The 25,298-nt window shown below is 34.4% G+C and overlaps 1 protein-coding gene across 1 annotated transcript in view; it reads right to left on the reverse strand.

Moving 5' to 3' along the window:
- The window catches only part of LOC149775771 (citron Rho-interacting kinase-like), a 173,253-nt gene that overhangs the window by 26,930 nt on the left and 121,025 nt on the right, over positions 1–25,298 (reverse strand). The window contains exons 29-32 of the mRNA XM_089944415.1: positions 20,936–21,076; positions 17,056–17,166; positions 16,086–16,254; positions 7,487–7,786 (exon numbers count right to left, since the gene is read on the reverse strand). Coding sequence (XP_089800541.1) covers positions 7,487–7,786; positions 16,086–16,254; positions 17,056–17,166; positions 20,936–21,076 — 721 coding nt within the window. The remainder of the gene's footprint in view (positions 1–7,486; positions 7,787–16,085; positions 16,255–17,055; positions 17,167–20,935; positions 21,077–25,298) is intronic.

The following is a 25,298-nucleotide window of genomic DNA, read 5'->3' on the forward strand; positions in this document are numbered from 1 at the left end:
CTATAAGACAAGTTTTAAATGTTTTAAATTTCAAAATTGCATTTCTTTTCTTGCTGACTCTCACAGAAATAAGATACAGTGCATCCCTATTCACATCAATCAAACAAAACAAATAAGTGTGCCACATGACAGGTCAAAATGATAAGAGGCCATTGCCCTTTTGTGACTAAAACATATACACACACCCATGAAGCATCAAGAGATGCTGACATTCCAAACTTATTTAAACTATCATCACATGTGATTCATGACCCCCAAATGTTAATAAAAAGGTATAAAAGCCAAGGAAGAGTTCCATAAGCTTTATTATACTGAATAATTAAATAACATAGTGCTACTTTTTAGTATAAAACTATGGGGAAGGGTGAATAAGCAAAGAATAGACAGAGTAATTTCTTCAAGCCTGGTAATGTTCCCCACAACGGGGGTGGGGGGAATGTGTATCAACCCAAATAACACATCAGCATGAGGTATGTTACATAAGGACAGCAAGAGACAAATTTGAAAAAGCTATCCAAAGTTCCTATAATGCTGACATTGATGTTGGAGACAGAAAGTGTATGCACAAACTGTTATGACTCAAGCTATTAAGTATGCTGGAGGTGGAGAAATGTGTGAAAAACTTTGCTATGCCAAGACAAGTTCATGTCTCTATGCAATATGCAGACACTGATAAAAATTGTCACTGAATACACTACTTGTTAAATTTAAGTAATAGAATTGAATTGCATATTGAAGTTGTCTAATACATAAACATATACCTACATTTACCCAAAGCTCATAAAAAGTTAAGAAAAAGTCTCAAAATCATTACTGTGGCTACTTTCCACTATAAGCAGTGTTAAATTACTTACTTTTTAATATAAAGCTGAAAAAATGCATACATTATTGAACAAAAGAGAAACAAAGCAAACATTGCAATCACTCAATTACAGTCAAAGGGGAGGTAATACACCTTGAATTGGCAAACCAAATAGCAAGCTCTAATTTACAGCTAAATGATTCCTTACTATTACTTGATGGTAAGAACAGAGCAATGTAGGTTTAATAAATAGCTTTTGTTTCAAATATGAAACCATATTTCTGACATGAAGCTTGTTTTCATTTATTCACAACAACATATATGGTGAAGAAAACCCATATCACTTAGTGCACGCAGTAATCAAATGCTGAGATTTGGAATAATGTGTTCTGAGACCACAAGTTGCGTATAAAGGTTTTCTATCATGGGACTTGGTACATGAAGAAAAAAGAGATCTGGTTTGGTGGGAGAGAGCAGTATGTTCACCATGCAGTTATACATCAAGAATGTTTCAACTGTATGAAGGGAGGTTGGGGAAGAAAAACTGCCTGTGTAAAGAATGCAATACAGATAGGACTTTTGCAGACTTATATTGGGAATGAAGGGTTGAAAACTATTATTTTAAGTGAAAATGTCCCTCCCTGCTCCCTCAACAAAAGGAATGCAGAAAAGTTCCAATACTGTTTGCCCAAAAATGTAATGTACCAATATGAGAAACATGCTGAACATAGAATAGGTGTCAAGGAGTTTAATTCTAGGATAAGAAATAAGACCGGTATAATTGATATTCAATGTGACTCGACATATAATAATTCAATTTACAGGTTGAGGCAATGCAGCATGTGCAGTTTTGTGCACAGTCCTTATTTTTACAATGTTCTCTGCTTTGATCTGCTGAGTGTGTCTCTAAAGTTAAATGATCAGTACTGATACATAAGTGATTGTGACATAAGTGGCTTACATATAAAATCTACCCCACCCCACCCCACCCCATTTTGGGGAATTATTGCATGTGTTAAATGGTATTTAACCATACAGGCCAATCTATGGGTACCATCATATGAAATTCTGCCATCAGGCCATACTGTGCTCTTTTCCCTATGGCCTGAGCTATATACTTCCACTCTCCAGTGTATAAAACCATCCCCATCTGTCTTTTGTATAGAATTTTTCTCCAAAATCACATGCAAACCATGATAAAAAGACTCCATTATCACTGTCATATGTAAAAACCACTAAATTGATACCCTGGATGCACGTGGTAACCATGGAAACAACAAACTCCTATTATGGTATAGGTCGCATATAGGACTCACGGTACTAATTCCACTCCAATGGTAAACATATGGAAACACTGTCATATTCAAAATTCAATAACTTAAAATTTATGGGTGCTGATAATGACACCTATAATTTTTCGTGCACATCTAACCTTGGTGCAAGCTTATGTGTGGAGAACACCATATGACCCGCGGCAATTTGTTTACATACATGTGCATGAAACACGTGTTATTGATTCTGCACCAAATGAATCAGGTGCTACTTTCAGTATTGAGTACTCCTGAGTCAAGCCTGTAAAAATGCTAAAATTGCATCAGTAGAAATTTGTCAATATTTTTTTTACATTACATATAGGACAAGCTCTCAAAAGATATTTTTCCTAAAATTTTAATTTTCATTATTAACCAATTATGGACCACCAAACCTGTAAATACTCTATCATTTCTTCACCCATTTCTAGACTGGTTCACAGTTCTTCCGTATAATTAGTACCGTGTGTCCTTAAAGGATGTAATTATTGAGTCTGATGATTTTAAGTTGATTTTATTAATGTATTGTACATTTAAACCTAATTTTCATATTAGAAACACAAAGTAATGTGATAATCAGGCTGTGCAATAATATGCCCCACTGGATTCAGAATAAAGTGAACATATATATTGTGCCAAGTGCAAATATTGTACTATTTGGAGATACAAGTAGAGATGGAATATACTGACAACCTTTTTATTTATTTTTAGTCTAGTCAAACACTACATCTATATATGTAAAAGAAAGGGGATATGCCCAGAATAGATGGTTTTAAAGTTTTTTTTAAAAAGACTACTATAATTTGGAAAAATATACTGCAGTCAAATCTGAAAAGAAAGAGACATTTATGTTGACTTGGGAACAGTGGGAACCATTATTCCGCCTGTAACTAAGAATGTGTTAAAATTCAAATGCATATTTAACGGCATTGTGTTATTGTGCATAAACTGTGTGTAATAAAAGCTTACCCACCAAAAAAATATTTAACTGAGTCTGTTTCATAGTAAACAAGAAAAAAACCACTATAATATCAAAAACATCTATGTCACCTAGATGCTGTATATTTATATTTATCTATCTAAATTGTGCATAAAAAAGAGATTGTGTACTATATGGATGTGTGCATGTATGCTTGCATGTATATGTGTTTTTATATCTTACGCTACATTTACTGTCCCTACATTACATCAGATTGTGATGTGACCTTCAGATGGTTCCTTGACCCAATGGTCAACCTATTATGGGGACAACAACAAAAACAAAAAACCCCAAAAACCAAAAACAAAACCCAAAGAAACCCAAAATTATGGTCATTAACCTCTCTGATGGCTGCAAATAAAACTTGACATAATGTCCAGGAACATGGATGCAACACCAGAATTTCTTGAAAACGGACCTAAATGCAAAATGAAAACATGATGTGATCTTAGCTGCCAACACCAGAGTACAAAAATACTGACTGCTTATGACAAAAATACATATTTTCAGGAACAAATACAAAAACTTTTGCATTTGTAACTATTTACAACATCTACAACCACCAGTAAATTAGGGCACTCTTGCACCTTCTGAGCAAGTCATCAGACGCAGTCTGTTTATAGCAGAATTTTTCACACACCTTTTTCAATCTTTTTTTTTTCAGTCATTACTGATTCCAATGTATCATCTTTTATTGATGATCTGAATTCTGTGCAATTTTCTTGACTGAAATGTTTTTGTTCTAGAACACAATTAATCCAATGAGATTAACTGTCTGAAAAAGTGTGCAAAATAGATTGCCAGCATCACTAGCAAGTGAAAGAGGAAGGCTCCTTTCTAAACAAATTTAGTAAAACAAACTTTAAGTTGAATCATATCAAGGTTTTTTCTGGTATTTATTAATAATTTAAGTTTAGGCATCACTGTTGATGATGAGCAGCAATCTGATGTTTATTAGTTTTTTCATACTGTTTGATATCATGGGTGCTTAAGGAAAAGATGGCTATCATGTCACAAAGTTTACATGCAGGTCTCTGCCAAAGGTACAATCTAGTCAGACTCACTAGAGAAGATGCACTTATCCATTACAATATATACAATGGTGCATCATCCCTGTGCCATAGGAGCATGTCCATAATAAAAATACAGATGATCGGAGGGTGTTCACTTTTTAATATTAATTATATCTCTGAGTACAAATATGCGTGGAAAAGGAAAATCTTATCTACAAACATCATGTCATTGGACAATGTGCATGATATTGTCTTTTGCAGCAGATATTATGAAAATGTGGATTAAATAAATTTGCCAAGAATTATTCGGAAATTGGCAGTGAAATTGTGGTCATATACCAGTTCAACTTGGAGACTAATTGTCTGATATCTGCTTTATTTTAGAAATGAATATCAATCTCCTTGAACTCCTGCCTCAACCTTTAACCCATGAAGCCAGAAACCAGATTTCAAATCACCAGACATGTTACAAACAAAGCTGACAAATTGTAATGTAATGCAACCCTTTCTAAATCACAAGCTACACTGGTCAGTTGAAAAGAATGACATTATATTTATATTGTTTCTATTTAATTTCCATATATTATTAACCGGGGGCCCCGAGTGGCCGAGTGGTCTAAAGCGCTCTTCATTACGGATCACTGCCATCTCACCTCTGTCTGCGGCGGTTCGAGTCTAAGATTCAGCCAATGTGGGCATGTGAGAAAGCTTGCCAGTAGCTTCTCGTGGGTCGGTGGTTCTTTCCGGGGTTTTCCGGGTTCTTCCTCCACCATTAATACTGGCCGCCATGTATAGCCTATCGTGCTGAAAAATGGCGTTAAACCCCACAACAACAACAACAACAACATATATTATTAACCTCCATAAAGGAATATGTTGTACACTCAAGTTTGACTAACTACAAAGAGATAGGGACTGACTAAGTAATGATCAGACGATGATATTGTGTTTTTCTTTTATCTTGAGATTAAAAAAATTCCAGCATATTATGACAGATTTCACTTTTTCATAAAACAGAGCAACAGTACTTTTTCTCAAGCTATTTGAGGCTCACATTTCCCCAAAAACAGAAAGCCCTCAAAAAAATAAAAATGTCGGTCTCTGAAATTACTGATATTTTGCTTCAGCAACATCATTATAATGATGATGGTTATGACAATGATAATAATGATGGTAGCAATATCAAATTCTAATTATGTTGTGCTGATTACTTTCTCGACTCATTCTTCAATACTTTTGCAAAAATGTAGTCATGTTTACTCTCTGCTATATTGATTGTTGACTTGTACCTCTGTGGATACCCAGATGAAATGCAATGATGTCACGACATCTTTTCTTAAAGTGCCCATAGTGAAATTACAACACGCAAAATGCAAAGTTTTCTCCTTTACTAGATGGTTTCACAAATTAAAACATGACAGCATAATTGTCCTTCCAGTTCTGTTTTCTTTCCTTTTGCTGGAGAAAATTATGAATCTTCTGCTTAGCTTTTCAACATGACTAAAGTTGAACATTATGAAAATGAGATAGTGGTAGCGGCAAATGCTCTGCGAAATTCAAAAAGGTGGTTAAAGACTGGCATGGTAGTCTTGAATATGAATGAACCAATCATATTTTAGAACTCTATATCCCTACTGGATTAAGATGTTTCTTTATCAAAATGAATAAAAATATAATAATTATAGGTTACTGCATTTGTATGGGAAAATATGAACGAGTTTTCGGATGGAATACTCCACGAACTTGTGAGTGCAGTATATCCTTCTGACAAAACGAGTTCATATTTTCCCATACAAATGCAGTAACCTTTTTATTATATGCTCATTTTTTTATTCTACCTAAGGTTTAATTATATAAATAAAATACACTACAAGAAACAACGTAAATAAATGAATGCCATATTCCAAACTAAATACACAAGCGCAGATTTGACATTACAAAATGACATCATTATTAATGTACACAACTCCGCCCAGATAAATTTGAACTTAGTCGCATGGTCGACATAACTTTCGAAAGAAAATGGCATGTCTAGTCAAAATTGAAATTTGCAGTCATATTGTGAATGAATGCGCATTGCAATGACTTTTCCATTTGATCTGGAGTGAATATATTTTGGTATTTTGTTTCGATTCGACGAAAGTTTGATATTTTGGACTGGATTCATCTGTGCAAATTATACATGAAATACATCGGATTGAAGTCGTGCGGGAGAAGCGTGTTTACGTCTGCAAATGTGTTTCTGTTTCTGTCATTGACTGTTTGAAATCATAACGTGGGAAAAATATGAATTCTTTCAATTGCAATTTTCAAAAAGATGCTATGGAATTTAATGTGTATTTCATTCTGAGTGCAGTAAGGAGGATGCAATTGTACTTATCATCGAAATTACAGCACACTTTCGAAATGTGTAATCCAGATTGAAAACCTATGACATGGCTCATGTAATTCGGATTTGCAAAATTAAGAAAAAACATTTTGAGGAAATTCAGGATGTAAAACTGTAAATATATTTTATTTTGCCATTCTTATCGCCAGATAAAGAAGACAGTATATGCCTTGTCACTTGTATGTTATTTGTAAGGACATAATCGTCCGTCTTTTATATAATGTAGCTAGCCTAAATCCGTAACATTGTATCAACGCGGAATGTGCCAAAACAGCTGGGTTTTTTTTTGCAGTCCATGAAACATGTTTTAGTTCATTCAGAAACAAATTTAAATAACCACAATGTAAAGAGCCTCTTACGCGAGTGTATATGATTTGTTTACAAATCAAAAGTGCTGGTGTCTGCATCATTGTTTGTTTACAATAGAAAGTAGTTCCTTTATTCACGTGAATGCTATATGTGTATTGTTGCGCGCGTTCAGTATTGGGGAATATTGAACGATTCTGACAATGTAAAGTTAACGGGGAAAAAAATGAGCATATAATAATATTAAATAAAGTGTTTATTTTACTTGTTTTGTTCAAGATACTTATCATCCTTTTAACCAATTTAGGCATTCCTGGTTTTCATCACATTCCAGCCAACTGAATTGAAGGTTTAGTTTGTAGAAAAGCGTCAATATGGGCTACCAAGTGCATGAGATATTCCTGAAAATTTGACTTCTTGTTCCGATGTTAGTCAACCTCAGAACATATTAAAGAATGCCATTATTTAGGCTGTAAGATGACAACCTAAAAAACACAAATATCAGGGGAGGTGTCTTACATTGCAGGTCTAATGCAGCCTGAACACTGTTGATGTTACTACAGCCAGAATGTGATACATATTTTGTGTGAGTTAGTGTACACACACACACACACACACACACACAATCTTTGCTTTACAGGCAAGATATAAAAAAAGAGAAAAAAGAAAACAACAGACAATTCCTACCTTGGCATTTGGCAGCTTGCTTTACAAAGGGAACACTTCCAAGACACACAGCACACTTGGTGGCTCTTGTGTTGAGCCCAGTCACAAATCTGTGTGGTATCCGGTGATGCATCCTCTGTGACTGTGGCAAAGGGACAGCCAGCACTTTGGTTGACCTTCGTGTGCTGGGTGTAAGAAGAGTTTCTGTGCTGACCTGTCCACAAGGTGACTGTACCAAGACATGCACAGCTGCCTTTATTTTTGGGGTCATGGTTCCCTCCAAAGCTAGTTTCTCCTTTACTTGACCCTTCAGCTTCAACACTGCAGATAAAAAAGTAAGACATTTATAACATACACTACAGTTCTACTAAGTATAGAAATATATGATTTTTTTTTTCCTATGCAAATTTGGTCAGAAAATTTTGTACAAATGCCAAAGTAAAAAAAACACCAACATATATTACATGATTATACTTCAAATCAGGATTATTCTGTATTAAAAAGGTTCCATTCTCATGAAACTTTTCCTCAGTAACTGTGACACTTTTCACTAAGTAATCATCAAAACTCAAAGAAGCCAACCTGCTTGTTGTGTAGGTCATTTTAGTTAGAGATAAGAAGTTAAATGAGTTTTAAAAAATCCAAAAATATTTCCAAGTTGTCAAAGTAATAAAGTAGCCATTATGTTCAATAAAAATGACCTTTGACCCTGAAGACCTCATTGTAATGTGCTTTAATTTGGAAGTGACGATTCCATCCAAACATTCTCTTTTGGTCCAAAATACTTACAATGGATATAAAAACTTCACACAAACGGAGAGAAGGATTAAGCCATGGTATACATGCTAGCAGGGTAATTCAGATTAGCCAATTTGCTTTTATATATTGAATCCATCTGAATAGTAAAAAATGTTGTGATCTACTTATATACGTACGTACGATAGATAGATAGATAGATAGATAGATAGATAGATACACACATGCACCAAAATTAATGCCTCCTCCCCCTTTGTAAGAACAGAAAATGTAAAAGATGCAGTGTAAGACCTGTTCTTTTCAATACTCGTCCTCTTTAGATCTCTGGTTATAACAAAATGTTGATCAAACTGTTACATTGTATATATTAATTCAGGGTTCATACAAATCAGGAGAGCTGAAATTCAAAGGCTTTTCAATGACCTATTTCCAATTTTCAGTGACTACTCACAGTATCTCGTGTTCTGCATCAGTTACTAATTTAAATACAAGAAGCAAATAAAAAATACAGGAATAAATAAATGTAATATGAAAGGGAAATGATATTTAAAAAGAACATTGTAAACCAGATGTATTGCCCTCTAGCTTCTATACTTTCTTCTCCAGCTGCAACTCCAGTGCTTTCACTTCAGAGATGCTGCCAGGATTTTATCTAATGGGGGTGGGGGGTGGGGCCCACATGTTATGAAACTAAGGGGAAGTAGAACAAAAAGGAGGAAGGGGGAAACGGCCATAGTTCACAATATAACACTTCAATATCCATCTATCTTCCAGCTACATTCTGTTAGAATCCTACTGAAATCTACAAAAGATGTTGCCTCTAGTTATATACACATTAATCTGTTGATTTTTCTGATCTTAATTTGTTCCTCACCAGTGTATGAATATTGTTCTGTGCTGAGACAACCCTGATGATAGGGACATAAACAGAGCCAGCTGGAACAAGTTTGGAAACTGTTCCTCAAGTTTATTATGTAAATTTTTTTCACTGCTCATTGGTAATATCTTTTGGAAACTTTAGCTCCAAAATAAGAGTTTTCACTAACAAAAACATAAGTTGCACTTTTTTGAAGTAGTGTTTTAGTGACTACTTTGCCAGATTGCCTATCCATTCCATAATGCTGTATTAGGATTTTAAGTCCATCAATGCCATAGTCTGCTTGATCAGACAGTGGTATTTTGATCAAAAATATATATTTCACTTCTTAATTCTATTTTTTGATTATTTATTAAATTTATCTGTACCCTTATAAGGCTATATGTAGCTGTGCTCAAGCAGGGTTGGCGCTGGCTTTAAAAAAGTTGTTGGCAAAAATATCACCAACCTCAATATTTTGTCACCAACTGTACAAATTGTTGCCATTTTCATAATACAGTACTATCCATTTATGTCGACATCCTCGGGACTAAGGTAATAATGTCAACATAAACGAATGTTTAGAGAAGGGGGGGCGGCTAAAAATTGAAATTTCACATACAAGTGAAATTTTTAAGGGGTGACACATCATCAGTGACTAGAATTTACACAGAGAAAAAAATGGATGTTTTAATTAAATGAAGACAACTAGTCTGAAATTCACTTGTATATTGGCAACTTACATTTGTGTAGTACACTCCACAATGTGTTGATTAATGTACATGTGTATGAAAAAATCCATGAATCTGAGTATTAGATCATATGTTAGAAAATGTATGTATCAGTCATATCCCATTTGAAAACACAACACCTACCTATATATATATATATATATATATATATATATATATATATATAATGATAATCCTAATTTGATCTATATCCCATTGTCAAACACATTTCATGAAACAATTCACTCTGATATTCATTAGCCAAACAGCACATGGCTGAATAGTTGTTGATATGCTACATGTACTTGTACTTAATAAACTGGCCTAGACTTTGGTCAGCCAGAAATAACTACCATCCTGTGGAGGCAACCGAGAGAATGAGGCTATTCTTAGGAAAATGAAAACAGGTGAACAAATTAAAACGTTTAGCAAACATTCTTGTGAGATATTCTATCTTCATTCATCTTGACAGTCAGATATCTATTGTTTTCAAATATTGCAATTTTAATTTGGGTTTTATGTCGTCATTGGTAGCGATCATAAGTATGAACATTTTTTTGCAAATCAGAAACTTTCATGGCATAATAAAAATTTCCAATCGTTATGAAAAATGAAACAATGCTTTTTTAAAAATTTGTTGCTGACTTCCTTTGATCAAACATCTTTGGCTTGCTTTGATGTAGGTGCATGTGTTATTGAAGGTGCTGCAAAAGGCCCTCTTTGTAGGAACAAAGTTCTGTTTCTTATTGTTGCAGCAACATCAAATAATTGTAGAACATTCATTGAGACAGAATTTTTATCATTTGCTTAGTATATATACAGAACAACAGGAGCATCAAAGATAATCAGTTTTCTTTGAAGTTTCAGCAAAACTATTCTTTCTGGTACATTTTTCAACATAAAATATTGCTGTCATCTGGTTGATTGTAGTTGTTTCCATTACCGCCTTCAGAGGTGGTCGATGGTAGTTAGCCAGGTAGGATGACTATCTGGGTTATATTACAGCACACATTACTAAGGCCAGACATCAGCATAAGCAGATTATGATATAGCAATGCACTGTAAAGGTGGCTTGTCAATATAAACAAAAGATTTGTTCATGCAACAATAGATTCCAGTACATTTTATATCCAAGTTTGTGGCTTCCTGTCAAGGTGCCTTTGGATTTCCCCACTCTAAACCCAAGAGTGTATATACAATTTTAACTGCAAAAAATGTTGTCACCAATTTTTAAAAAATCGCAATTTTGCGATATTGGTGAAGTCCAGCATGATCCCTGCTCAAGGTATTTTGAATTATGCAGTTTGAAGGAGAACTGTTAACTTTTTTGGATTTACCCTCTTTACTACATATTTAAGGGTTGCTTCTTTTTTTTCCCCACTCCTAAACCTTAAGATATTATGCCAAAATCTGATTAAAAAAATTGAAATCTAAAAATAGCATGTAGTCACAATTTTCCAGACATTGGGAAATTCCAAACATGTCAAAAATATAAACACTTTTATAGTACCCTAAATTAAATAAATGTGTGATATCCCTACTTTTCTTCAAGTGAATTACAAAGACAATGCAAACATATATATCCACATGTTTTTCCTATCTAGGATAATTGGGCAGTAAATTGTCCCTGATTGTACATTACAATTCACCTTCCATTCATTTACTCCAAAAAGAAAACAATCCAGGTGAATCAGAGAATATAAATCTATGTTACCATTCATTGTTTCAATTGCACTCATTCTTGTACCTGTAAACTGAGTAGTAATTAAAATATTGAGACAATAGTTTAAAACACTCCTCAAGAATAAGGAGGAATTAATGTGTTTATAGGTCCATAGATTGGAGCTAACAATCACCAAATTAATAGTCCAAAAGTTTACACCTCTTACACTGGTGACCAGACATATTAAAATTACATATCTAGTGTTTGAAAAGTTATGAATATGTTATATGGTGTGGCGATCACAGGTCAAAAAGTTGACATACATTTGGTGTAACCAATTTTCAAGCTTTCAAAATAATGTCAGTTCTGGTTCTGATTGCAAGCATGACCCATGGTTTCATTTGGATTTTTTGAATGATTCTGGAATTCTACTTGTGAAATGATGGTGTGAATAAATCGGAAGAAGATATAAAAAAACATTTGAAAATCTTTGAAATTCTGCACCAGAAAAGAAAATTTGGATAATGATTGAAATGGTATTGGATGGTTGGTTTTAATGGCACTTTTAATACATGATTGGCTACATCCTGCTAAGGACATGTGACCCTTGTGCCTTTCCAAAAGACACCCTGAGGCAGTCAATTTAATATACATTAGGTGGGTATCATACCCCTGGATGAGTCCAAGGCTGTACCAAGAAAGCTACAAAGCTAAAATTAAAGAATTAAGAATATGTAAAACAATATCTATATACCATCTATATGGACCATCAATTTAATGATAAGAGCTCTTGTGTGGTTTTGAAGTTATGTTCCCAAAACAACATTGTCAATGAAGGATGGATGGATGAAGATACAAAGGGATAAAAAGGCAAACTTATTGAAATGGATGAACTGTAAGTAGCAAAAAGCACATATAGGCCATTAGTCTAATAAATGTACCAAATTTCAAAGAGATATCTTACACAGTTTGAGTTTTATCCCCAAAACAAAGATGTGTATAATGGATGAATGAATGGAAAGATAAAATGGACAAAAGCATACAAGGATCTTGAAAATGAAGAATCATGAATAGAAAAAAACACATCTGAACCACTAACATGTGTAACCACTAACATGTGTAACCACTAATATGTGTAACCACTAACATGTGTAACCACTAAAATCTGAACCACTAACATGTGTAACCACTAAAATCTGAACCACTAACATGTGTAACTACTAACATGTGTACCAAATTTCCATTCAGATATCTTGGTTTTGGAATTCTGCTCTAGAAACAAAAATGAGATGGATGGATGAACTGACAGAAACAGAGAACCCATTCCTAAATCACCTGCCAACATGGTTAGATGGAGAAAAAAACCTTTAACATTGACCTTCATCTATTGTGTGAATGGACAGACAGATGCAATGACACACATATTGATGCCAAAGTGATTGACATGATGATGGACAGATGTAAAGACACATAGATACCTCAGTAATTAATATGATGAGCTTGTGATCACTAGGTTTATTTATGGAAGCAGTCACCAGGAATAGCATGGTAAACAACATGAAAAACTTTCAACAATCTACCAGTAATGAATCTGAAAACTTAAGTCCATCTCTGACCAGTACAGTTAAAGGACCCAAACAAATATCTCTTTTCCACAATAAAATTCATCTTAAAGAACAGAGACAATGTGTATTGTGATAGGTCACCTGCACCAGGCTTATGATTTGCTGAAAGAAGCATGCTGCATCAGACCACATTTTGCTCAGACCAATCATCTGCTAGTAGTTTGCCAATGGTCTGGCAGCAATTTTTGCCATCTACACAGGGTCTGTCATCACAATACTAATAACTGTTTTATACTCACTAAATTATTCCTTTGACTACTGCTATTGTAGCTGATTCTCTAACAATTTAGTAACCATGCCCTTTCCATAGTAGTGATCTCTGCTGATGCAAGGTCACCAATCATGAATAAATCTTTATCAAGGATAAAAGACTGTCTCATCATTACAATAACAATTAACACGAGAAGCAAATTTGTTTAGCAAATTATGTTTCTTCGAGAAAACTTACTCACTCACATTAAACAAGCTTGCTACCTCCTGAATCCATACTTTTTAGAAAGTCTATTCCTCTTTTGTGTCTGTATCAAAGTGAAGAAACTCTTGCCCATTGCCTCTCCTTGACCACAGCTGGATGACACCAGTTTTTAGCTGAGCAATACATTTAATATGATCATTGTATTTTGGGGAAAGCTGGTAGAGTTTGTCATAATTTGAACAGGGCAAGTATTCTCAAAGAAAAATAATTTTTTTTTTTCTGTCAACACATTCCTCATCACATTAACAATAGAAGAATGGGTAACAGGAGGAGGGGATGATAAGTATCCTACAGCTACCATGGCACTCTTTGATGGAAGAATGATTGGATTCCCTATATGAAGGATAGCCTACTCTGCTAACTTTGACAGCAGCACAATGGTCATGTGACAACTATACCCAGTTAAGAAGAAAATTACAGAACTCTTCTTAATAATAAATTAAAATGTCTAGCGAAAGTACAAAACTGTTTTTCATGAGGAGGCTGAGCTGACATCAACTGGATCTGGTGGTCATCTGATCAGCAGTCTCTTGAACCACCAGATTCAAATATTGTCTCTCGGAGGCTAAATCCACGAGATAAAACTTGAGAAAAGTTCCTTGGCATGCCAGCAAAAAAAATCAACCAGCTGTAGGATTGAGGCACTCAAAGTGACAATGTCACCGATTTTGTACCAGTCCCTGAATATATGTCACTTTCACTCATATCCCTTCAAAGTGGATGGCCTTCTAATGCACAAAATTCTTTTCACAATCGAAGTCTGAAATTCCTTACTTCATGAGCTCTCTTGGCAAGAGCCAGGCATGAGGGAAGAACCAGTCCAGCAGATCATTGACACAGGACTTGTTCCACCTCAAAGTGGCTATCAGAACCAGTCTGCAGTTAAGACCCCTCAATTTCATTATCGTTTTGCAGTACTAGGATGGGAGGGGTGGGCAAGCCAGAAGCCCATAACTCTGCCTCACTCACTGATAGTATGTCCACAGCTAAGACTTCTGGGTCAGCAACCAGAGAGAGAAGGTGAGCAGTTTGTGCTTCCATAATGTTGCAAAAAATGATATTTTGAGATCACTACCCATGGAAGCTGCTGTGGTTCAGTGGCCAAAGCATCAGACACATTACTATACATATACGGTACAGGACACATTAAGAGAATGTTGCAGGCTCAATTCCCACCATCTGATCAAGATGGATGCTCTTTAAATAGTGTGGATCTCACACATAATCAAACACATCTGAAAGTTTGATCACAAAAGCTAACATGCCAAATCTGACCACATATCTGTTAACTTTTCAGAAGCCAAGTAGGGAGATTTAAAAAATAGAGACCTAAAATCAGGAGGTTTTACACTGCAGTTTTAACCCTTTACTCCCCAGGTACACTTTTCTACACCTTTACCCCCATCTATGCATAACTATGCTTTTACACACACACCCCATCATCGCATTTCTAAGCTTTCCTAATATTAGACCATATGAATCTAAATTTAATCAACAAATTATACGTAGAGGGGTTTCCAAGGCCACATCCAAAATGGCAATGGTAGCTGATGGTAATACCTCAACTCAGTGGAACTATGTTGGCCTTTTCACATACGTAACTTACTTAGAAGTGTAATGTTTCCAAATATGATGCTTAAGTTTACATTAATAATATCAATTCATAATGCCATTATGTTCTTTATGTTAAAAATCACATTTTTAGAATGCATGGCAAATGTCAAGTCTTCTTCCATACATTGTTATGTATAATGAAGCTTTAAGGTGTTTAAAACATGAAATTGGCCGTAATTGTGGGGCATATAAAATAAAAATACACAATACAGAATACGTGTTGTCAATTTCTTCCATTCATTTTAATATGAAAAATTTCAATCAAATTGTATCACATATGATAGCAGAAATGAAATTTTGTATTTACGAAGGGAATTCCCTGATTTCATCATGGTTATTTCATCCTCGTCTGTTGATTACAGTGATTTGTCTGGAAGTGAAAATGATTTTTCTGGATTCAGTTCCTACAGAATACCAGATTTTATAATGGGAGGTTTTTTCTCCAGGCATGAGAGCTGACAGGTATGGGATCAGAATTACATTCCTCAAGAGTGCTCACAAGCAGAGATAATCAGATGCCAGATCACCTCATTAATAAACCTAACCAATCAGATGCCAGATAACCTCAATAATAAACCTAACCAATCAGATGCCAGATCACCTCATTAATAAACCTAACCGATCAGATGCCAGATAACCTCATTAATAAACCTAACCGATCAGATGCCAGATCACCTCATTAATAAACCTAACCAATCAGAAGCAAGATCAACTAATTAATATCTATGCTTCATGCTCATAACTGGACTCATCAGAGGTTTTGATGATATAGGCTTACATATCAAATCAGGTTAGAAATGAAGCCTCCAAATTGTTCAAAAGGAAGTGTTGATAGATGGACATACAACGTGTACAAAAGCAATAACATAAGCTGACTAAAAAGGTATAAAAGAAACCTACACTCATTGGCTTGCTGATAGTTTTCCTCTCGGATTCGTTCTAGTTGCTCCTGTAGTTTGGTGTTCCGCTTCTTTTCCAGTTCTAGTGCAGCCTGTAGGTCTGCCCACTGCATGGCCAACACAGGACTAGTGTTGTCCTTATTCTTGCTGCTGCCAAACAGCTTACCAGACTGTAAGAATCAAATGACAGAAATTAAACTAGAACAAAAACAACACTCAATACCCACTCAAAGCCAATTAGAATAATGGAACATGAAGATTACCATTTCAAACTGCTGCAATTCTGGATTTGATTTCTAGTTCCACCATATGTTTCGTCATCCAAACAAAGCTGGCAGTTTCCTTTGGTTTCTCTGAATTTTTTTTACCACTACGAAGACCATTTAACACTGACATTTGGCCAGATGCTGTATAGCTATCTATGCATCATAAGCACAATTTAAACTTTGGACAAATCAACTCTATGTTATTCTAACCAGTTTCATTTTCTCTGAAAGTTCTTACTATTAAATGTGTATCTTCAATGCCTTATATTTTATCAGAACAATAATTTTTATAACAAACCTTTCACATGGCACAAATCTTGGTCCCCAAGGTATGGAGTTCCCAATCCTATACACAAGCAATAGGATGATTTAGTTTTCACCATTAAAAACTGAATATTTCAATATTCAGTGGTCCATGATAAAGAACCAAGCAGAAAATCTGTAGGATATTCAACTGACTTAAAAGTGAAGTGAAATAAGCATCTTTTATATGCATTGCTACAATGACATCAGTTTGCAAGTGAGGTTTTTTTCTGCAAAGGAATATCTCTAGAATTTGTAATTGACATGAGTTTGCATGCAACCTTACCAACAATATGGAATGGTGGAACTATCTCATCAGGAATAAAACTTACTGAATGAGGAGAATAATTATTCATATGTAACATTCATAATCAGTTTTTAAAACAATTTGTGATATAGGACCTTTTTCTTCTTGGCCATGCTTTCTGCCCACAGTGCCTGTAAATAGTCTATCAACTTCATCTGCTGACCAATTGTACTTTCAAACTTGTACTTCTCCAGGAAATGAAGGCCCTGCAATTGTAAAGACATCTTTGCTGTACATGGCACTAAATGTGTGTATATATGAAGGTCATAGTGTTTTATGGCACCTCAGCACAAAACAGTCTATATGGCACCAACTAAAGGTGAGGTTTGAAAAATGTCAAAAAGAAATGAATAAAAAAGAGGAAGATAAACCCTTCTAAATAAATGTTAACATTAAGTACAAGATATAAAATGCAAACATGTTATGATCCTGTAAAATGTACATAAAATGACAGATAAAAGTAACACACAAAATAAAGAAAAAAGGTCAACATAACGACCATATAATGTTTCAACAATTCATACATGTATGCAGGAAGATGAGGTTGGTATATTTGCTCTCTCTCTCTCTCATTTCCCAGATGAATAGGCCAAAAATCACATGCATCTGCAAAGAAATCAGCCATGTCTGCAGTATTTCAAGTTTCTGGGTATACTTAAGATATCACTGAAAGTTCAAAATTTGCATCAAACATTTTAAGATTTGCCTACCTTTATTAATTTCTTGCTATACAAATGCTACTGTACTTTCTGTCTAGCAATACATATCTGCAGACAATATCTTTTTGAGATACATATCTACACATACTATCTTAGTGAGATATATGCATGCAGATAAGATATGTGTGAGATACATTTATGCAGACAATATCTGTGTGAGATGTACATCTTCACACAGAATCTGTGTGAGATGTACATCTTCACACAGAATCTGTGTGAGATACCTATATGCAGACAATATCCATACAATATATGTATGCAGTTTAAATATTTTTTACTCCCTAATGGATGTAAGTACATGCAGTGAAGAAGTTTAAATATCCATATAAGCACAATAAAATATACTATGACATCAGACTTTATGAGGCCCGGATAATGTTGAAGACTCTAAATATTGCCCAAGGTGGCACACAAGGCTGTGCCCACAAATAAAGAGCAGCAGAATAACAGGAAAATAAAGTATGGCTCCTTATAAGAGGCTATGCCAGAGTGCCCTCTTCTAAATCCGTATAGTGATATGAGAGAAAAAAACACCGATGACATGCAAATATACAAAAACACAAGTTAGGTTTTTTATATTAATTTTTTTTACTTTTTGATAGTCTACAAGCATCTCTCATATAGAAAAAAGAAAACAAAAGGAAAAATTGAGGAAAAAAGGAAAAGAAAAGGAAAACAAGATAATTTTTTCACCATATAGACAACTTTGGGAAAGATTTGGTATACAATCTATCCTTACAAGAAAACAAACACATTATAGCAGGATAAACTTAGCAAACACAGGACCATAGGAGATCTCTGCCAAAGATCACAATAAAAAACAGGAGTAAGGAAACCAGCCCTAGACAGAGGTCTCTGGCTGGGAGTATGACCCGCACTAATCTAGATGAACCAGCCCAGGTACCTCAACAAACACCAGTAGGGAAAACAAACTCAATTTCAAAAACAATTCTCTTTGATTTTTTACTGAAATACAACACCACAGACCTTAGAGGGAAATATATACACATAAAATCCTTTTTTGTTTTGTTCAGCAAACAAAGCGGGCACTTCAATGATGCCCAAAAAACATTCTGACAAGATGAGTGAAGGCCACTCCCCTTGTCTACTGGGAATGAAACAGAATTTCAACTTAAAGTTAAATTCTGACATTTTTGTGTAAATATACTGTATACAAGATACAGATACCTTGAATTAAAATGTGATACATTTATTTTGTGATGAGTGATTATGATACCAAAATGTCTGACCCTCAGAATATAAAGCAATAATTTGTTAAAAGAAAAATATAATTTACAAATAATGTACTGCCTAAGGGTGAAGCTGTAGGGATACACACAATTCACTAGAACACTGCCCTTGTTAATCATTTAGACTGTTATTCACTAGAACACTGCCCTTGTTAATCATTCAAACTTATTCACTAGAACACTGCCCTTGTTATTCATTCAAACTTATTCACTAGAACACTGCCCTTGTTATTCATTCAAACTTATTCACTAGAACACTGCCCTTGTTATTCATTCAAACGTATTCACTAGAACTGCCTTTGTTAATCATTCAAACTTTTTCACTAGAACTGCCCTTGTTAATCATTCAAACTTATTCACTAGAACACTGCCCTTGTTAATCAACCAAACTGTTATTCACTAGAACTGCCCTTGTTAATCATTTAAACTTATTCACTAGACACTCCCCTTGTTAATCATTCAAACCTATTCACTAGAACACTGCAAGTCTTAATCATTCAAGCTTATTCACCAGAAACTACCCTTGTTAATCATTCAAATTGCTACTCACAAGAATACTGCCCTTGTTAATCATTTAAACTGCCATTCACTAGGAGAAATATGCTCTTGTTAATCATTCAAACTGCATTCACTAGAAAACTGCACTTGTTAAATCAAACTGCAATTGACCAGAATACTGCCCTTGTTAATCATTCAAAATGCTATTAACAAGGAGAACACTGCACTTGTTGACTATTCAAACTGTTATTCACTAAAACTGCCCTTGTTAATCATTCAAATTGAAATTTGCTAGAACACGGCCCTTGTTAATCATTTAAACTGTTATTCACTAGAACACTGCCCTTGTTAATCATTCAAATTGAAATTTGCTAGAACACAGCCCTTGTTAATCATTCAAACTGTTATTCACTAGAACACTCCCCTTGTCAATCATTCAAACAGCTATTCACTAGGAAAATACTGTCCCTGTTAATCATTCAAACTGCTATTCACTAGGAAAAGTACTGCCCTTTTTAATCATTTAAACTGCAATTCACTAGGAGAGCATTACACTTGTTAAATCTAACTGCAATTCAATAGAATACTGCACTTGCTAATCATTCAAACTGCTATTCACTAGGATTACAATGCCCTTGTTAATCATTCAAACTGCAATTTGCTAGAACACTGCCTCTGTTAATCAGTCAAATTGCAATTCACTAGGAGAACACTGCATTTGTTGATAAATCAAACTGCAATTCAATAGAATGCTGCTCTTGTTAATCATTCAAACTGCTATCCATAAGGAGAACAATGTCTTTGTTAACCATTCAAACAGCAATTCTCTAGGAAAACACTGACCTTTTTAATCATTCAAATTGCTATTCACTAGGAGAACACTGCCCTTGTTAATCATTCGAATTGCATTTCACTTGAACACTGCACTTGTTAAATCATTCAAACAGCAATTCACTAGAACACTGCTTTTGTTTATCATTCAAACGGCTATTTACAACATGAATACTTCCCATGTTAATCATTCCAATTGCATTTCACTAGCAGAACAATGCCCTTGTTAATTATTCAAACAGCAATTCACTAGAACAGTGCCCTTGTTAATCATTCAAATAGCTATTCACTAGAACAGTGCCCTCATTAATCATTCAAACAGCTATTCACTAGGAGAACACTGCCTTGTTAATCATTCAAATTGCATTTCACTAGGAGAACACTGCATTTGTTGAATCATTCAAACGGCTATTCACAAGAAGAATACTGCCCTTGTTAATCATTCAAATTGCATTTCACTAGGAGAACACTGCATTTGTTGAATCATTCAAACGGCTATTCACAACAAGAATACTGCCCTTGTTAATCATTCAAATTGCATTTCACTAGGAGAACACTGCATTTGTTGAATCATTCAAACGGCTATTCACAACAAGAATACTGCCCTTGTTAATCATTCAAATTGCAATTCACTAGGACCTTGTTTTGTATCTGAAAGAACTGAGTTTCAAACTCACTTGCAATGCTTCAGCAAAATTCTCCAGATTCACTTTTTCACCAAAAATCAACTCAAACTTGTCCATAGCTTCCTCCAGATTCTGTTTAAGTTTCAAATTCTTTGACCGTAAGTCTTGATTCTCTGTCAAGATGTTGGATATCTGCAGAGAAAAATAAAAATGCATTTTAATATAAAACTATATAATACCTCTTTCATCTTTCAGTTCATCTTGCTTTCAAGTTCAAGCACACACAACAATTATAACAAATTGTATTAGCCCAGACTGAGGCCAGGGGCATTTATTTAATCAGAAATGTTCTGCTTTCCCTAGATTGTGTCAACCTGCACACCCCCATCAGGTAGCTAATCATTAAATTATGTCATTATATATCTTCCAAACACACACACAGACACACACACACACACTGTAAACTGAGTTCAGGTACATTTGATATGGCAAATCATATCATTTTGTGCTGTTAATTAACTGATTAAAAGGATCAAATTAAATTATCCAAATACATTATGATCTGAGTAAGTGAACCAGCCAGTTATGTACTACATATTAAGCTGTTATTTTGTTACCTTACCTTTTTTATTCCATAACAGTCACAAACAGTATATCAGTTGTTTTAATTAATGTACACATATAAAAAAATACTAAGTAAAATTCAAATTTCTGTTTACTGCATCAGTTCCTTTTCAACATGACTATTTTCTGTTTACATGAGGTATGTTATAAACAGGTTTCCTTGTATGTTTTTAACCAATGAGTATATTTAGCATGCAGTAATTATTATAATTTGATTTAAGACAAGAAACTGGTTCATATTATTTAAGACAAAACAGGATACAGGCATCTACCAATAAAATGTAATGGTGGGATGCTGATACTTTGGGTCAGAAGGTACCATATCTACTTGCTTTTTGATAGAACAAATATAGACCCATTACATGATGGTAGATCAAGGTCTATGTTGTTTGCAGTTGGACCCAATATACAAGAGAATATATATGGTATGTAATACAAAAGAAACACAAAAAGAATATAATTATTTATTCCATCTTCTGATAATATTGTTGAAACATCAGTCATATAAAGCATGTGTATCTAATTACATAGAGGATATTTGCTTGAAATGAGCAAATAAAAGATATATTTCATCGAGTGGATGAAAAACTCAGTATTTTCACGAGTGGCAAAGCCACGAGTGCAAATACAAGAGTTTTTCACCCACGAGAAGAAATGTATCCGTTATTCACTTGTTTCAAGCAAATATTCTTTTTATTTTATGCTCACATAAGTTGTCTACCTAAAGTTTGTGACACAGCAAATTAGCAGATTTCTTACAGTAATGTCAGCTGTTTACCGTACAAGTTCTGCTGTGCTATGTGTACCTGCGCACAAAATTAGTTCCACATCAGAGTGATAAAAATTAACTGATATTTCCAGAATAACAAACTGCAAGTTTCAAGGATAACAGACAGGGATTATTAATGATGACAATGACATGTACATAAGATAAAAGTAGTTCACTGACAAAAAATCAAAGGAAGGTATGTTCTGACCCAAAAAAGTAGTTCCTGTAGTGACAAAATATTGTTATTTTTTCACTGCAGTGAAATATCAATATTATTTTAGTTAGAAAATCAAGTAATTCACTGCTTAGCATAAAATAAATCCTATTATTGAATTGTTATGCTCTCAATGGCAGAGGCTAATTAATACAGTCCTGTCCATCTGTCCCAAGAAGACTGTTAGCACAATTCCACAAAATCCATTAAATGTGGTCCTGTCCATCAGACACAAGACTGTTAGCACAACTCCACAAAAACCACTCAGTGTGTTCCTGTCCATCAGTCCCAAGAAGACTGTTAGCAAAACTCCACACAAACCACTCAAAGTGGATCATAACATTTTGTAGGCATGTTTTTATGCATACAGTATGAATGTGACCTATCAGATTATTTTGCTACAGATGCAATTTTATATTTTTAAAATAAATTTGTAACCTTCTTAAATTAGCCAACTGTGAAAAACTATATTTGGGGGCAATGATTGAAATGGTATCAGAATACAGAGAGTTTATAATATATACATTAAATAATATTTCTTGAAATGTTCACTTAGATAAGATAGGAAACAAACATGCTAAACAGTAGGGGTGAAATGATACACCTGTGCCGCATATCAATATGATTCATGATACGCAGCCTGCAATACAATACATATCGATATGCATATGAACCTGATGGTCATTCCATCTTTGGAAGGTAGGTGGTGCCCTTACATGCATGTTGACATTCTATTCCTATTTCCAGTATGCAGACTACAGATAGACATATAGTTATCGTATACTTATATGCAATTCTCATTCATGAGAAGATAACAGCAATGCTTTCAAACAGACAACCTGGTGGTTGCCGCGAGTTTTATCCAACATTTTAGGCCATTTAATGGTGGCTCCAGTTAAATCCCTTTGTTTTGTACAAAATGAATGATTTGTAAACATCTTATTCAAATTTTGTGTCTCAGTTACACTTGGAAGACATTACGATATTATCTTCAAAACAGAGGAAATAATGCAATTTCCTCGTGCAAAGAAAATCTCAACTAGAACAAATTTGGGCATGGGAATAAAGTTAAACCAACAAAATCTATCACTTTCTTTTTCCTGCCGATGCAAAAGACTGCTACAGCCACAGGTACTTGTATTGGTTAGTGAAGAAAAACTACTGACTACACCCAGTCCTATTCTACAATTTTTTAAAAACTTACATAAGCTGATAAACTTGAGCAGTTTGATATCTGCCCTACAGCTCATTCTCTGCTGATTTCATTTATTCCATCAGCACCTTCATTCAATGGATAAATATCTCTGCATAAAAAAAAGAGAAATTCTATAGTTATTCCCCATGTACAATTTAGGAGAGATGATGACAGGATTTTATCTTAAGGGAGACCTCCCTCTCTATCAAAGGAAAAAGGAGTGGAGTGGGAGGATCGGTCATAGGTCAATATTTATCTTCAGTATGTCTCTCTTCCTTCGTGCTCCATTTTCTTAGACTTCTACTGAAATGAACATCTTTGGCAGATGTCACCTCTAGTTGTATAAGCATTAATCTGTAATTATTTCTGAGAATACTCTGCTCCTTTTCTTTGTATCAATAATGTTCTGTACTTCTTTCTGAAGAGTCATATACATAGCTAGCTTTGTCAGCTTGAATATGTTGGGAAACTAATCTTTGTGACTGTTATGCACAATTTTCCAGAGATCACAGATATTATCTTTTGGATACATCTGCTCCAAAATAGGATTTCGCACTAACATAAACTTCCTTTGTTAAATCAGTAATTTACTGACTACTATGCCAAATTTCTTATCTGTTCCATAATGCTGGATAATGCTTCATCAATGCTTGTGCAGACAGAGGTATTAAAATAAATAGATTTACTTCTTAATTTAAATTTCTTCTCATTTTATTTATCTTAACCCTAATATGGATAAATGTATAAGGTTCTGAAGCATATGATCTGCATGGCAAAATTGATTAATTAAAAAAAATGAAAATAGCCTTATACTTTTAAATAGTCTGTATTTTAATTAGGCTCAGTATTCTGCCCTTTGTATATTTAATTTCAAAATACCACTGAAAGGGTCATGCCGTCTATTTTTTGTCTATCCAGCATGTACAACTGACTCATATTTAATACCATTTCAATTCATGCAAATTTTACATGATTCCTGCAATGGCACACCCTGAAAAGCATCCCCGCATAAGTACTTGACATATCTAATGACTTTCCAGTGAAGACTGTTGCTCTGCCAATACTTCTTGTTTGTCATGCAGAGAATAAGCTACATTGATTTCTGATTGGTAGTTATTGTTTAACCTGAACCGGAACAAGCAATAACCACAAGTGAGAACTCAGCCTAACATTGCACCAAACCAGTAGCATAGCTTTCAAATTGACCAAATGAGTCAAAATACAATTCAAAGTACAAACTTTGGATGAAAGTAGTTATTAAATGATGAGTAAAGTACTTCATTATACATGTGGAACACATTTTGAATGTATGCTGAACATACTTCTGGGTTAGGATAATTAGCATGAAGATGGGGGACAGATTACAAACCCTGTCATTTTGTGTTACCTTGTAGATGGTGAGTGGGTATTCTCAAATAATCTTTTTTGTTTTTACTAATAAACATGAGTGCCTGTGACTGCAAATGCTGTTTCAGATGGATTATAATTTTACAGAATAACAAGGCAACTAACAATAATTATTCATGACCACTGAAGACTAAAAGTATCGTTTTGTATTGATTCTGTCTCTTGTATCAATATGTGTATAGTTTCAGCAAAAGTATTGATGCAT

This window comes from Sinohyriopsis cumingii, chromosome 19, assembly GCF_028554795.1.
Source record: "Sinohyriopsis cumingii isolate HCF-2022 chromosome 19, ASM2855479v2, whole genome shotgun sequence".
Taxonomy (NCBI): domain Eukaryota; kingdom Metazoa; phylum Mollusca; class Bivalvia; order Unionida; family Unionidae; genus Sinohyriopsis; species Sinohyriopsis cumingii.